Source organism: Bos indicus x Bos taurus, chromosome X, assembly GCF_003369695.1.
Source record: "Bos indicus x Bos taurus breed Angus x Brahman F1 hybrid chromosome X, Bos_hybrid_MaternalHap_v2.0, whole genome shotgun sequence".
Lineage (NCBI taxonomy): Eukaryota > Metazoa > Chordata > Mammalia > Artiodactyla > Bovidae > Bos > Bos indicus x Bos taurus.
Window position 1 is genome coordinate 114,984,782 of NC_040105.1, and position 17,501 is coordinate 115,002,282.

The 17,501-nt window shown below is 40.7% G+C and overlaps 1 protein-coding gene across 8 annotated transcripts in view; it reads right to left on the reverse strand.

The window, feature by feature from the left end:
- Positions 1-17,501, reverse strand: part of AFF2 (AF4/FMR2 family member 2) — a 534,465-nt gene that overhangs the window by 356,297 nt on the left and 160,667 nt on the right. For 4 of the 8 annotated variants that reach the window (XM_027533311.1, XM_027533308.1, XM_027533305.1 and 1 more), the window contains exon 2: positions 8,132-8,252. In XM_027533311.1, the coding sequence (XP_027389112.1) occupies positions 8,132-8,252 (121 nt within the window). Of the gene's footprint in view, positions 1-8,119; positions 8,253-17,501 lie in introns of all 8 variants that reach the window. The other 4 variants (XM_027533309.1, XM_027533307.1, XM_027533306.1 and 1 more) reach the window with 1 other exon arrangement.

Sequence of the window (17,501 nt, forward strand, 5' to 3'; positions counted from 1 at the left end):
TGTGTGATGAATGTCTATATACTCCCTGGCCTGTTCTTAAATATGCTCATGGGGTGGGGGAGAGTTTTAAATTATGTTGCTTATGAATTTTATTAGCAAAATAACTTATTTTAGGTCCAATGAGTTGAACTGCTACATGCTACACTTTAACAACTTCCACTTACTGATCATTGGAATTATAATAGAATGTTCAATTAATATTTGTTCTTGACATATAATGTAGCCCTTTGTGCTACATTATACCATGAAAATTCTTAGCCCTTTGGATAAGGAAGTCAATTAAACTGTGCTATCATGGCTATGTTCAGTTTAGAAAAGGCATGGGCTTAAACAATAACAAATTGAGCTAACTTATGACTAAAGTGAATCCAATTCCTTTTAATCAAAGAGTGTGTAAATTATTGGTGTCTGCCTACATATTCTGGGGACAACCATGTTTACATATTGGTGATTCATACTCGTTTACTTTAAAATGGTGCAATTGTTCATCAACAGTGACTCAAGCTCGCCTGTGTCTTTTCAAGGGTTTAGAAAAATTTATTCAAGAATTTAAGCTGTTGTTTAAATTAAAACAAAGTTAAATTTTAAAGTGAGGCTGGCAACTACATCATTCTATGGACAACACCACCTACCAAAGTGGTTGTGATTGTTTTTTTAAATAATTAAGATTTCCATGAGCTTTTGTAACATAGTAAAGAATAGCTTTCATAGCTAAAAAGTGGAGCTCCATATACTTGGAAATGACTGTCAAAAGTTTGGCTCTTCATCTTTGAACATGCCTTTTTATTATTCTCTTTACCTGCCAAAGGTGTTATCAAAACCAGCTGCTGAAGTCAGAAAGGCAAAGGGCTTCTTGCCTAGGCTGCACTACCATTGCAATGAAGGAAAGCTGCTTGCATCTGTGGAGCCATCTGGCAGCAGGGCCAGTGCATGGGGAAAATGCCCACCCTGGTAGTCTCCTTGTCCCAAGGGTCAGATGCATGTTCTCCATGAACAGGAGGGGATGACCTTCTCCTCATTAGTATGACCACCATTGGAGATTGACGTTTAACATATAAGGTTGCTTACTGCCCTTAACAGCTAATGTGGAGCCCAGGAGTATGCCTATTCACACCAGACATCTCAGGCTAAGCCTCAGATGTATGGCTGAGTGCTGTTATCTGTAAATGAAGATGGGAGAGTGTGTGAATAAATAGAGGGTGAAGAGCTGGAAATGAATGAAATCACACAGGGAAAGGAAATGAGGAATGAGAAGATAAGGCTCAGGAGGGAGCCCTGTGGAACATCAACCTTTAAGAGACTAGGAGAAGACCATCCCCTTCTCCAGGGAATCTTCCCGACCCAGGGATCGAACCTGGGTCTCCTGCATTGCAGGCAGATTCTTTACTGTCTGAGCTACCATCACCAGGCTCAGGAGAAGAGGAGGAGCCAGCAAAGGATAATGAGAAAGAGCAACCAGAGAGGGAATCAAGCTGAGAACCTTGGCCTCATTGTTAGCATAACTGCCACAGATTGTATATAGTATTCAACACAGATCACATGGTAAATCATATAGGACACTTTCAAAGAAATGAGGGCATGTACAGAAATATGATTTCAAAGACTAAGGAAAAGTATGCAAAATGTATACTGAGGGCTCTGTGGGGGATGGGAAATTTTAGAAATCAAATAAATACCTGTCAGTTTCAGTTTTCTTATCAAGAACATCTTATACTGCATCACATGCAACCTCGGTGCTGAAGAAGTGATTAAACAATTACAGTTCCAAATAATCTTTACCTGAATAATCACTCCATTTTCAGAAGTGCATTTGAAAGGCCTAATTTAATAAATAAAGGGAGAAATCACTTTTATTCCCTGAAAGTCCCTAGGCTTTTCAATTTTAAAGGCAGAAATTATTTTGCAGCTAAGGCAGGAATAAACACATTGTACACAGTGTTCTCCTTCAATGGAGTTGCACAACGAACCAGCTAGGCAGTAGCCAAATCCAGACCTCTATTCAATCCCTAAATTCAGAACAAAGAGATTTCATCGTTGTGAAGGCCCAGTAGAATTTGATGCACGTTTTTAAACTTGCAGGGTTGTTCTGGTCCCTGAAATAGTTAACCTCTTACGTCAGATGACTGCCTAATAAACACTAATACTTGCTGTCTTCAAAGATGTGACCCAACAAGGGGAAACAAGACCATTTTATTCCTCATTTTAAATGCTTCCATTTTTACTGTCTCCTTTAATGAATAAGATAAGCTTCCTACATTAGACAAAGAGAATTCTATAACCTTTACCTTTTGGTCTTAGCTACCAGGAAGCTCAGTTATTGACCTCTCATTGAAAGTTCATTGAACTTTCGTTGAAAGACAGTTGTACTGGAATAAAAACTTTGCCCCCTGATGTCACAGAGAATGCCATAGTATCTCAAAGTTCTGAAAAGACATTCATTCTCTCTAGGCCAACATCATCAGGACTCAAGAATCTCAAGGCCCACTGGTTTGCCAGTAAGCTAGTCACATCCCTGTTCCTATTTTAGCAGTAAATAAAAGGGACATGTTCATTTTATCTTCAGTGGAGAGATCCTGGTTAGGTTTTAACATCTCTTCAGTTTATTGTTATACTGACCTGGGTTTCTGATGGTTGCTTAGAAATTTTTTTTTTCCATCTCCAGGTTTTAAAATATGCTTGAAATTAGGAGAATTTCTAAGCTGGCCAATGTCTAAAACTGTTGTGTACATGATTAAAATTAGAAGAAAACTGAAAGTTCTGAATAAAATAGAAAATTCACCTCCTACTGTTCAAGGTCTACTACACTTGTGATTTCTCTTCCAGCACAAAACTATGAGCTTTTCGTCAAGACTAGAGACCACCTTTTATTCATCATACCCTCAACACTTAGCACCATGTCTGGTGCATATGAGGTCCTCAGCAAAATGCTGCTAAATTGAACAGAATCAAATAATAATTCATACCCTGTTTATATCAAAAAAAAAAAGGATTTGCAATGGCTTGGAGTCAAAGGTACATAATTAGAAAAGCAAAAGTTAAGCTAATTTGGTTACTGTGATTGAATATCAGATTGAGCTGCTTGGTAGCTAAAGGCCAACAGGAAATTCTCATAGCATATAGAATTCTCTTTGTCTGATGGCAGGAAGCACATCCTAATTCATTAAATGAAACCCATGTTTGCTGGATACCAACAAGTGAAAAGGGATTCCTCTCACTGGTTTGGTTTGGTTTGGTTACAAGAACCTTTGGGGAAAAAAATAGGTCTTTTTTTCAGTACCAGTTTTACAAGAGATGCAAAGATGTTCCTCACGTTTCCTTATGATGACTAAAAAGCAAGAGCACTGGACTGCTGAAGTCTAACTCAGTGCATGTCTGCACATGGAGTTAGAGGTCAGGCTCACAGCTCCAAGTGTGGGGCTTTCCTGTACACTAATGGCATAACGGATGAAGCTGGGATAACCTGGGGGAGTGGAAGGAGGTCAGCTCCCTTCGACTAGTTTCCCCACACAGCAACTGTCAGAGGGACTTGTGACTGGAACTGGATAGCAGATAGTTCAAGGTTGAGTTCACTGGAGACAGTTTTGAGTTGCTGATTGACGGAAGATCCGTAACAGACGTGCTGTGGCTACAAGTAGCAATTACCAGGGTCATTCTTCAGACACACACTGGTAAATTTCAAACACTCAAGAGCCAGGGTGAGGCATGAAGGACACATAGACACACAGCTTCAAGAAGTCCACCATTCAACAACCTCAAAATAATTAACAATACAGACCAGGTGGTCACCACAGGAGGTAGGTAACTGTCAACCAGTTTTTAAATTTCTCAAGATGTCAAGATGAGATCCACTGGATAGAAAATCCATTTATTTATACTTGCATGATGGATGCTCATTATATACCATAGCAACTTCTGGCTCACACTAAATCTTCTTCATCCTCCAGAGTCTTAGCAACCCTTTTAAGTAGCAAGGGATTCTTAGCAGTCCTGATTGCACATTATAAGCATGGCAAAAATGGAAATTTAGCCATTTCAATCAATTATAGGCTTCTTTCAATTTGGCCAATTCTTTACTTCCCGTTCTAGATAATTGATTGATACCTTAAAGGTAACCTCCACAGCCATTATTTTCTAAGTAATCACAATTTCTCAATCATCAAGGAAATGCATTTCCAAGTATTTTCAGGCATAAATTACGTGTCTGGTTTGTGGCTCATGACTAACAGCACTCCTTCATTTAAGCTTTTTGCCTCTCATTACTTTGAGAAACACAGAGTTGCCTCAGTTTGCTTCTAATGTTATCTACAAATCAGTAGTATAATTTCATTGCAAGACTAATGTGTTAGGAGATTATGGTACCAGGGTATTTCTTTTTAATAAAAGTAGCAAAATAATTTAAGTTTTTGGGTTTATTTTTTTCTTTTATTTCATTATGGCTAATGTATGTGATTTAGTAATTCCTTTTTTTTTTGAACTCTAATATTTTTACAATTAATCTCTTTAAGCTGTGAGTTGCTATTTCTTTCTCTAATTATAATAACCATGATACCTTGAATTTGTACAGCACATTACATATTTCAAAGCAAGGCTTCCCCTGGCTGTTTGGCTTGATTCTCACAGCCACCATGTGAGTCGGCAGAGCCGTTCTGGTCTAATCTGCCTTCTACGTGCCCGGACCCAAATGACCATGGATAAGCAACTTAACGTCTCTGTGTCTCACTTTCTTCATTCTTGTTGATCTGTGAAGAGCCATAAAATGTCAGTTGCTATTGCTATTAACAGGTATCATTTTTTCTATCAGGTATTATTATTCACTTCAGAGACAAGGAAACTTTAGGTCAGAGAAATAAAGTTTCTTCCCTAAAGTGACACAGGGTAAGCTTATCGGGTCTTCTGACTTCCTGTCAGAGGGTAAACAGCTTCCTGTTACAGGTAAAGAAGCACACTTATGGGGATATAAAGCTGCAGAGAAGCCACCTCAATTCCTGAGCTTTGAATTCCTCATGGGAAACATGAGGAAAATGTGTAGCCAGTTGCTGTAGGGACTAAAGAAGCATCTGTAGAAAGTTCTAGCACAGAGGAGGCACTTGGTACATGCCAGTTCCTCGTCCTTCCCCATCTTTCCACACTAATCTACACATGTCAAATGGCTTCATATTTCTCAAGCACTTTTGAACACATCCTTTTCTGCAGCACAGTACAAACTCAGATTTGAAAGTTACTAATATAAATGAAAAAAGCAGCCACAAAGGGATGTTACCCACCATCACCCCAATTGAGAGGTGGTAAGCATTCTTTCCACTCTGGGAGTAATAGAAGTGAAGCCAAGAAAGGACAGCAGGTCCTAGGGACAGGTGCTCATTGGACAGTTTATGAACTACCAATGCCATCAGATAAGCAATCAGGTCATGCTTTAAGATTTAGAGTAGCAAGAAGTTTCCTGAAAGTCCTGATGAACCACCAGGAATTTTGATTTTTAATTTTGCAAGCATTCCTGCCACAACCCTCAGCAAGAGTTGTGTAGGAAAATCTTCATTTCTACAGTTGACGTGGGCCAGCTCTAGAACTCCCACTGCCACCAGCATGTCCAGATATTTCAAGGGTGTCCACACCAGTTGGGTCTAGGGAGCTCTTGGAGGTGTACCTCGCTTCTAGTATCATGATATAGGGAAAAGGAGAAGCATACTGCCCAGTGATCTCCCAGGGAACCCTGAACATGTACACAGCATAAGATGGCAGTCAGTCATCAAAGCAACAGTGAAAGAAAGACAATGACTAGGTCATCAACTGTTAGCATTATTCCTTTCCTTCATAGTCTCTACTCCAAAGCAAAGGCTCTTCCCCATCAAGAAGCCTAAAGGCACCAGGCTACTAATCACACATCAGGCCTGGCCTGGCCTGGCCCTAGACTAATAGTCCCATCTGTGTCTCTACCTGACAGACTCCTGTTGTATCAAGACAGATGGCTTTTGAAAACTTATGACAATGTTGATAACAGGTTCTTTAACTGCCTACTCAAAATGACACTATTTATATCTAAAAATAAGTATTCAAAAAAAAATAAAAATAAGTATTCATCTACATTACAGGCTTATTAATAAGAGATGGCATTTCCCTTAAAGGTACAAGGACATTAACTCAACAAGACTTTAAATTATAAAGGGGGAAATAATTAAACTGCTCTACACCTCATAATAGTGTCAAGTATGGAGTAGATACTGAATTTTAAGAATGAGCCCTTGACTAAAGCTCATTTTTCTAACCCATTGAAAGATAAGAGGTGAAACTCAGCTGGCCATTCCTCTTTCTCAAGGAGGGATAAGGTTGGGAATTCCCTGGTGTCCAGTGGTTAAGACTCTGAACTTCCACAGCAGGGAGCATGAGTTTGATCCCTGGTCACAGAATTAAGTTCTTTCATGCCGCATGGTGTGGCAAAAACAAACAAACAAACAAAAACACCAAAGAAGGGAGGAGGTATCTGTCATCCTTTGACCTCGCTTCCATTTTCTGAGAAAAACGGAGGCCACAACTTCTTGTCTTCCACACTCCTTCTTTATTCTCATCCTAATATTCCATTCCCACTTTCCTACCCAAGGCTCATGACTCAACACATGTTCTCAATTTTGTATTTACTCATCTGCTCTGGGACCTTGCTCTGCTCATCAGTACCTCTCCCTCCTGTGTCTTCACCCTTTAGTTTCCCTTCTCTCCAATCCACCACTCCCCACACTTCCAACATCATCTTTACAAGTCTTCATCTGTCTTTGCCATTTCCTGACCTTAAAATTGGCGATGACTTCTCTTCATGTACAGACTCAGGTCCAGACACCTAGGTATTCAAAGTCTTCAGGCATCTGTTCTCCTGCCTATCTCTTCAGCAGTTACCATGCAGTCATGCCCTCACTCATTCGTGATGATCTCTGCACTGGACAAGGAATTCCTTGAAGCAGGAACTAGATCTTATTTCCCTTTGGACACTAGTCTAAGACATGGCTGACACACAATGGGCCTTCAATAAATGCTGGTCAAACTAACCATATCTCACCACGTACACATTCAATAGCAATACAGAAAGTAAACCAATTGAAATAGGAAAAATGGATCATTAAAAATTACACTACTATTGACAAATTGAAGACTAGTAGTCTCTTTGTCAGACTTACCAAATTTGGAAAGCACCTGAGCATCTCAATCAAGAGCTTCTTGCTTAGTCTGAACAGGGCAGCAAAGACTCTGGTCTCACTAGTCACTGATCCAGACAGCTCACTGTCTACATCAGTCAGTATCCCCTAAATGGTGCTCTTCTAACATTACAGCTCTTGATCATTTTCTCTATGGTTGTTTTACCTCTTACACCATTTTTGTTTCACTGAAGAAAATTACACTGCTACTAAATTTCAATAAAATCCAATCAGCTGCTAGCAATTCAACAGGATTCTTCTCCCAACCTCCACTCCAAATAGAAAGTTCAGAGGCAGTCATTGTGAAATTGACACTTGAAGATTAGAAGTATGATCTTTATTGGACCTACACACTAGCCAGAAGTCCATTAGAAAATCAACCAAGCTACACTACCCCCTGTGGTTGAGGCAATCGCCTAACCCATGATTATTAATCACCAGCAAAAAATGATTGGCTTTTTCCCTTTGTCCTAGAACAGTGATTTTCAAAGAGCCCTCAAACCACTGAACAGCTGCTAACAACCTGAAATGGAAACAGCAGTGGCTTTGCGATGTATGGCACCAACTGGGAGGAGACACAGACATCTCCACTGACTTTCTGATGAAGTCTTCAGGGGCTGCCTCGCTGATGATAATCAAAGTGAGATCAAGCATCAGGGGGCTTTCCTTGCTAGAGGTAGTGCTGGGCAGGAAAGAATCCCTTGGAGACAGGCAGTTTCATAAGTCCTTTTCAAATCTTACTGTGTTCCCCCAAGAAGATGGAATTTGTCTCTGAAGACTTCCTCAGAAACTTGTCATGGCCCCAAATACACAGGTATATATTTCATTCATAAAATAGATTCTCTTGGAAATGATTTGGGTGTTTTAAAAATAGATTGTTGATTAGTGCATTCAAAAATATAACAAGCAACCATTTTGCAGAAAGATAAATTACATACATATTCAGCTACCTTGTAGGGCTCCCCAAAAAGATCAAAGCCTGAAGAAAAGAGATCGTCTTCTTGCTGGACTTCTTGATTCCTCCGCTCCCATTCCCTTTTCTTAAGTGCATTACGGTCTTGTTCATAGTGACTGATGTGCAAAGAAAAAGACAAAAGGAGACAAAGATGAATTAGTCATGGAAGCCATGTTATCAATAAGAAGAAAAAAACCAAGTTGAGGCTACCCAAACTGATACTGTATTGAGAGCCAACCTCCTTTTCTTTATTCCTAGTAGATTACAGATCCTGACCAGTTCTTCAGAATCCGAAAGGAAACAGAAATTGGCTTATGAGACATTGTAGTCATGACCATTTAAGTACGGTATAATCCACTTCCCTTGTCCTGGCTTGATTACTACAGCCTACCCCGAAGTCAGTCCACTGTGCAAAAGAGTACTGAATTCAGGTTTCACTGTTGCCAACTATCTAGGGCTCAGAATTCACAGATGTCACCAAGTCCAAAGGGAAAGGAATTATCAAACACATTATTGCAGATAAACGGGAATTCTGTCCTGAGCCCACAGCCAGTAATAGTCTGTTGTAATGAAGTCGAAGGAGAAGGATTTCCCTGACAGTGGTTAGTCCTAACTACTGGACTTGGACTCCAAGCTTCAATCACAGAGGGCACAGGTTCCAGACCTGGTTAAAGAACTACGAATCCCACATGCCACATGGCATGGCCAAAAGAAAAACTCAAAGGAGAGTTTAAGAACATCTTTGAAAGTCCACAAAAAACCCAAATCACCCAGTGAGTCACACTCCTTTTGTTTTTGTTGTTATTCTTCCCACAGTTTGCATCATAGGTGACTAGAAGTCTTTTAGGGGGTCTGAGTTGATCAACAAATTGCCATTAATGAAAAGAGATGCCAAAAGATTTAAATGACCTTAAGGCACAAATGTTTTATGAACACTATGTTACTCTGACTCTCATCACATTTCAGGCTTTCCCTTTGGAAAATCAGTACTATATCAAAGATACATTCTGGGTCCTTGGACTTTATAGAATGGAATACTTCCTCAATAAGAACACAATTATTTTCTTCATCATACAAGACTATGTGTATTAAACTATAATCTGTAAGTCTCCCACTGCTGCTGCTACTGCTAAGTCGCTTCAGTCGTGTCCGACTCTGTGCGACCCCATAGACGGCAGCCTACCAGGCTCCCCCGTCCCTGGGATTCTCCAGGCAAGAACACTGGAGTGGGTTGCCATTTCCTTCTCCAATGCATGAAAGTGAAAAGTGAAAGTGAAGTCGCTCAGTCGTGTCCAACTCCTAGCGACCCCATGGACTGCAGCCTACCAGGCTCCTCCGTCCATGGGATTTGCCAGGCAAGAGTCTCCCACTAGTGGGCTTTATTTTGTTCATTGGGTTTTCCCTCCTGCTTTTGATTATAATCCTACTCAAGGTGAGCACACATACGCTGGGAAAATTTTAATTATATACATGTACATAAAGTGCCTAGAAGGTGCTGAATTAATGCTGCTTTCCTTGCTCATGTTAATACAGGTATCCCCTGCTTTCCAAATGTTTGCCTTAAGCCACTTTTACAAGAGACCTATGTTAGTACCTATTTGCGCTAACCAAAAGTAATTCAAAGGGAATTTTCACTTTTACAGAAAACATCATTCCCTTACTAATGTAGGTCTTTAATAAAAGCAAAGTAGCATAATGAGAACTTTCAGAAAGTGGGGGATACTCTTCACTTTTACACCATTTTGCTTATTAAAGTTTTTATAGTAACACTCTACTTTCAGCTACCGGATGAAACCTGTAATGTCATGTGAAGATTTAATTAGGTAATTAGCATGGAAGAGAACATAGTAGCTAAAGGAACTACAAGAGATATACTGATATAATATATAAGTACAGTCAACAGGTTTTGAATACATTTCAAACCTTAATACCTATCACTGGTAGCCTACTTTGCCCATGCTGCTGCTGTTGCTGCTGCTGCTGCTAAGTCGCTTCAGTCACGTCCGACTTTGTGCGACCCCGTAGATGGCAGCCCACCAGGCTCCACCGTCCCTGGGATTCTCCTGGCAAGAACACTGGAGTGGGTTGCCATTTCCTTCTCCAATGCATGAAAGTGAAAAGTGAAAGTGAAGTCGCTCAGTCGTGTCCGACTCTTTGTGACCCCACGGACTGCAGCCTACCAGGCTCCTCCATCCATGGGATTTTCCAAGAAAGAGTACTGGAGTGGGGTGCCATTGCCTTCTCCACTTTGCCCATGAGTATCACATAATGTTAATTTACAAAATAAGAGCCCAGAGTATGTGATATCCATGGCAGTTTAACTAGATATTGGTATAGATGGAGTGGAAGAGGACAATACACTTAACCATCCACCTTTCTCCACAAGAATACTTGAACTGACAAACTCTAAGTGACTTTGACAGTTTTATCTCCTGTATAAACAACACTTCATTTCCCCATTTTAAAATCATGGCAATGTTTATAGGATGTTTGGGCTCAGTGATAAAGAAGCTGCCTGCCAATACAGAAGATGCAGGTTCAATCCCTGGGTCAGGAAAATGCCCTGAAGAAGGAAATGGCAACCCACTTTAGTATTCTTGCCTGGAAAATCCTATGGACAGAGGAGCCTGGTGGGCTACAGTCCATGGGGTCGCAAAAGAGTCAGACATGGCTGAACAACAACAACAGCTATCCTTTCATAATGCAAAAACGCCAGGTACAAAAGAGCTCCCTGGATCACTCATGAGTATGCCCAGCAAATGTTATCACTGCCTCGGAAAATCAAAGATCATCCAGAGGTCCACCCAAAGCCTAGGCCCTACATCTGGGCCCTGCCTGGTCAAAAAAGACACCGAGTCCAGGTACTGGAAGCTGGCCCATCCTTCACAGCCTAGATGCCATCCACAGATACTACGTTTGTTGGCATCACCTGTCATTTCCATTCACAAGTTGAGATCAGAACCCCAAACCTCTTCCATGTGACACAGTGTCTTCGTATTGGATGCTGACGTGTGGTCAACAGTAACATTTTGGGTGCGTGAAGGGTGGAGCACAAGACTCAGCATCACGTACTGGCCATGTGTAACCCAAGCCCATCATCAATTTGCCAAAACCGAACAATGATGGGGTGTCCAGGGTGGGATGGGGGACAAGTTAAAGCAATATTTAGTGGGAGCGGGAGGCTGGGAGGAAGGTTTGCTGCAGAGAAGAAAGATGCTTCATTTCTTTGCCCTCAGCAGCCATGACCCTCCACGTAAACACGAGCACCAAAGCGTCATGCTTCCAAGGAACATGAGCAAGATGTCAGTTTTCCATTCTATGCACCTGACAGCCCAGAATGACAGGCCCGGGGATTGCATTTCATTCTCCCACAAGGAGCATGGCAGGACTTCGGTCTCTTGGCTTTGCAAACTACCTCTCTCCGGCTCTAAGGGCCAAGATAATTAAAATCCCGAAGGAAAGAAAGGACAAGAAGAAAGGACATGTGCTTCAACATGCATGACAACCCTTTCAACGGCCGGCACTCAGGGCACTTGGTGCTTTCAACCCAGGCTGGACATGTTAGGAGGCTCTCGACTGCATTTTGCATCAGTTCATTAAGCTACCAGATTCCAGACGAGAAATCTGAATAGTAGATTGAGCGTGCACATGGGTGTTATCTGTGGCGAGCAAACTGCCTGCTGCATTTTTTAACACATACAACAAAGAACAGTTAATTCTCATATCTCTGGCGAGAGTGAATTTCATCTCCATTGAGTTCTGCTGCTCCTGGAAGGCAACCAACTCTCTCCAATTTTTTCCTTTCTCACTCAGCACGGTGTTGTACTGAAAGCTTCACCCGATGAGGTATAATGAGGAACGAACTATATGGTGATGAGGCTTTCACAGTACAGAACGTCACTGATTTCTGACTGAAACCAAAATGACTAATATGAAGCACCAGCTAATTAAAACCCCATCTATGTATTTAGCCTCTTGTTGCACCTACTGCAGTTTATAATCACGAGGACCCCTTTATCTACTCAATTAAAGTTCTTCAGATTCTGGGAGGTTGTGTTTGAACCTGTGAGCCCCACAGAGACCACAGGAAAGTCGATGTCTGTCCCTTGAAGATCTGATGCCCTGTTACACGCCTAGGCTTGTCTTCCCATGAAAAAAAGGCAGGGGGTTGCTCCGTGGCCCACGAAGACATGCTCAAGCCAGAAATCAGAATTCATCCCCACGTTACTGGTCTGAACAATTCAACTTTCCTCACACTGATGAAGGCAGAGTGAACTAGTCCTCTCAGTGTGAAAACTCACTTTCACATTAGGAAGTTGGGCCCCAAAGCACAACTTGAGGCCTCTACACTCTTAACAAGGAAGAATGTTCTTCCAACTGTTTCCTACAGGATAGAAGGGAATTTGGCACATTATGGTGACACTGAACACTCAAAATCCAGGGGGAGGGCCATATCAGGGAATGGGACCAAGAGATACAAACTACTATATGTAAAATAGACAAGCTAAAAGGATCTTTTATAGAGCACAGAGACTATAGCCAATATTTGATAATATCTCCAAATGGAGTATAATCTATAAAATGTTGAGCCTGTCATGTTTGACATCTGAAACAAATATAATATTGTAAATCAACTATATCTCAATTTAAACATGCATTTAAAAAAAGCCACCTCAGTTTACTCTTCATTGAACAAAGGCCTTGGTTTTTTCTCTGTACAGCCTATCTTTTTGGAGTCTCTGCTTCACTGACATCTCTACTAGCTGACAGAGAAAGGACAGAAAAAAGAACAAGCTCCATTCAACTAAATACAGTTAAGTCACCAAGACCTTGAACTACACCAGTTGGAGCTGCATGGGTCCAGTTACATGTGGGTTTTTTCAATAGTAAATAGTAAAGTACCACACAATCCACAGGTGGTTGAACCCAAGGTTGGCTGTATCCACCGATGCAGAATCACAAATAGAAAGGGACTGAAGATACAAAGGGCTGGTGCCCCTTAGCCTGCCTTGTTCAAAGGCCAACTGTACTCTGTTACTCATTCCAACACAAGGCAGTGATGAGAAGTTACTCTCTAGAATGGATCTTTCATATTAGCTCTGGTTTCACCCACCCATTGGTCTCCCTGGCCTCCAATTACAGAGAACCTGCCCTCCTAACACAAGAGGGAAATATGACCCTCTGGATAGGAATGGAGCCAGCCCAAGGCCTCATCAGGGGAGTGGCAAAGGAAGATGCCAATCCGTGTCTCTTTCATCTTTAAGTTCAAGTGATTTCTTCTCCTTCTCTCAGATATTCTCCTATCTTCATCCTTAAACCAGATCTTGGACTCAGGCAATTCCTACTTTCATCATTAGAAGCCACAGGTGCATTTGTGGGGAGATAAAAGCTAGGACACATGTAAATAGCTTCACTGAGATGGAGGAAGTTCAATTCTGCTGTCTTCATTAGCTCACAGCAGTAGAACACCCGGGCTGACAATGCAGACTCAGCTGTCACCATCATCTTGTTCTTGTCTCTTCATTTTCCAGATGAGGAAATTGAGCTCAGAAAGGCAATGGGCCTCACAAGATGTCTGTAGCAGAACTGTGAGGTAGAACTCAGGTTTTCTGATTCCCAAACTAGCCCTCTTGCTAATACCCCAAGGTTTGTCCCTTCTGACTCCATGTTTGCATCACCCTCAAGAATAAATACTAGTCCCATTTACACTGTTGGTCAACTTTCCTTAGGATGGTATTTTATTGGAAATTGCCAGTAGGAAAAACTTAGGAGTTTAATTTGGATGCAAGTGAGTATAGAAAAACCATTAGTTTCCTTATACCAAAATGTACAGAGCCTAAAGGGATTGTAAAAATTAACTACATCTGTGGGAAGAAGCTGAGCAAGTGAGAGTAAAAACCAGTTTAAGTCCATTTGGTTTGTATATTTCATGAAGTTTAATCATCATTGCTTACCTAATTTGGTTATTTTACAAAGCTAGTTGGGAAAACATTAAAAAAAACTGGTATTTTAAAACAAGGTTGTTTATACTGCTAATATAGGATTTACAGTAGTAACAATGTACATGGAGGTAAATAACTCAGTCTCACTTGTTTTCTAATCCAGCTGGAACTAAAACACCTTTATTTTGGTTAATGTCTTTGTAAAAGCATAAAAATACATATTTAATTCACCCGAGGGAAAAACATAAGCTATAACTCACTCTTTGTGGTTCTCCTGAATGAATTTCTGCCTTCTATAAAATGTGTGGATATTTATGTTTACTGCATGTTCCAGAATTCCAAGTGGCACTTTTTTTTTCAATCCATTTCCAAGTTCAGTCACTCAGTCATGTCCAACTCTTTGCGACCCCATGGACTGCAGCATGCCAAGCTTCCCTATCCATCACCAACTCCCAGAGTTTGTGAAAACTCATGTCCATCAAGTCAGTGATGCCATCCAACCATCTCATATTTTTTCAATATCTAGCCCTATTTTGAATTTAACACTGATCTAATGTCTATACAGCTTCTCTCAGTTTTAAAAAATCAATCATTATTAGAGAAATGCAAATCAAAGCCACAACGAGGTATCATCTTGCACTGGTCAGAATGGCTGCCATCAAAAAGTTTACAAACAATAAATGCTGGAGTGGGTGTGGAGTAAAGGGAACCCTCTTACACTGTTGGTGAGAATGCAAACTGGTTCAGCCACTATGGAGAACAGTGTGCAGATTCCTTAAAAACCTGGGAATAGAACTGCCACACAACCCAGCAATCCCACTGCTGGGCATACACTCTGAGGAAACCAGAATTGAAAGAGACACATGTACCCCAATGTTCATTATAGCACTGTTTACAATAGCTAGGAAATGGAAGCAACCTAGATGTCCATCGGCAGATGAATGGACAAAGAAATGTGGTACATATACACAATGGAATACTACTCAGCCATAAAAAAGAACACATTTGAGTCAGTTCTAATGAGATGGATGAAATTGGAGCCTGTTATACAGAGTTAATTAAATCAGAAAGAGAAAAACCAATATGGTATATTAACGCATACATACAGAATTTAGAAAGACGGTAACGATGATCCTATATGCAAGGCAGCAAAAGTGACAAAGATGTAAAGAACAGACTTTTGGACTATGTGGGAGAAGGCAAGGGTGGGATGATTTGAGAGAATAGCTCTGAAACCTGTATATTACCATATGTAAAATAGATGACCAGTGCAAGTTCGATGCATGAAGCTGGGCAACCAAAGCCAGGGCTCTGGGACAACCCAGAAGGATGGGGTGGAGAGGGAAGTGGGAGGGGGGTTCAGGATGGGGGGACATATGTATGCCTGTGGCTGATTCATGTTGAAGTGTGATAAAAAGCCACCACAATATTGTAAAGCAAGTAGCCTCCAATTAAAATAAATTAATTAATTAAAAAGAAAACCTCTGCCATTTAATACATTCAAAATCAACTTCAAGTTAACTTCTCATTGTATCTGCTAATATCCATGAGCATTTCAATGTGAAGTGCTATTTGCAAACTAGTCTAAAAAGCTAAAAACAGGCTATCATTATTTTGCACAGATAGGGAAAAATACAAGAGAACCTTGGATCTGGAGATATGAACATGACCTTGAAAATGGGTTTCTAATAATATTGGTAGAACCTCTAATGTTACATACATACAAACATACATACAACCACTCTCTTCAGCAAATGGACCCTCATCCTCACAGACAATGGTTCTCATTAAAAAGAAAAAAAAAAAATCAAGATAGGAATGAAAGGACAGAAAATACACGAGACATTTACTCTCCACATCCAGCTGCCCACCCAGTCATGCCAATTTCTTTAGGTCTTAGGGAAGTAGGCCAGTGCTCATTCTGAGAGTTCCCTTAAATCTGTGCTTCCAGAAGTCCTGCATGGAAACAGGTTTAATATTCCCCTGAATATTGGCACCTTGAGGAGACCCCAGTTCCTCTACTTCTGAAAGACGAAGCAGATTCAGTTCACCCTGGAGGTTTGTCAAATCCAGTGGGGTCAGGCAGATAATTCAGGAACCACCCCTAATGTTTTATTTTTGTCTCACCTACCCTCCTACCCTCCTTCTCTTCTACTCCCCACCCAGTTTTAAAAATAATTATAACAACTCTATTGAGATATAATTCACAAACCATTCAATTCACCCATTTCAAGTATATAACCAGTGGTTTTCAGTATATTCATAACATTTCACAACTATCACCATGATATAATTTTAGAATATTTGTCTGACTCCCAAAAGCAGCCATGTACCTTTTAGGCATTACTCTGCAACCTGAATCCTCCCTTCCAGGCCAGCCCAAAGCAACCACTAATTTCCTTTCTCTCTGAATGAATTTGCTTTTCCTGGATATTTCATTCACATGATGTAGGCTTTTATACCTGACTTCTTTCACTTATCAAAATGTTTTCAAGGTTCATCCACGTTGTAGCATGGATCAATACTCCATTCCTTTTTTTTTTTTTCATATCTAAATAATATTCTACTGTTGGATTCCTGGTCCTAAGTTATACCATGCTCATTCAGGAGGTTCAATATTGTGCGTTGATAATGATTTAACTGGGGTTCTCTATGTGTCCCATTAGACATTTTACTCTTTAAGGAAAAGGTCCATGACTTCTAAGTCACTGACAGCATGCTACAGCTGAGCACAGCAAATCTTCTTATATATAAATAAGCAATGCTAAATATAGATATTGTGAGGAAGACACTTTTAAAAAGTATTTGACTTTAAGCTTAGGGCAAAATTATTTTGACTAGCCTACCAAACTCCCCAAATGATGCAATACCTCTAACATACACCAACTCAAGGTGTGAAGATAATTGAATATATCTAGGAATGGTAAAAAGGCTTCCCAGGTGGTGCAGTGGTAAAGAATCTGCCTGCCAGTGCAAAAGACACAAGTTCGATCAGGGACAGGTCAGGAAGATCCCTTGGGGAAGGAAATGGCAACCCACTCCAGTATTCTTGCCTGGGAAATTCCATGGACAGAGAAGCCTGGTGGCCTATAGTCCATGGTGTTGCAAAGAGCTGGACATGACTGAAGCGACTAACACACACACACAGGACAGCACAGAACAGTTGATCAAGGTGGGTCATCAAAAATCTCAACTCCCTGCTTCAGATGATCTGAGCAGAAACCTCAGCTTGGAGGGGGCTCTTGGAGCATGGTAGATACTCAGATGGGTAATGATTGGCAACAGTATTGTAAGAGTGCACAAAATTTTCATTTTTGAGTGGATTCCATTTTAATGGAAATGCCACTTTTTTATAGAATGACCATGACTCTGGCAACCCAAAGGTCTGCCTGCAGTTGTACTCAACATATCAATAACTTTCTA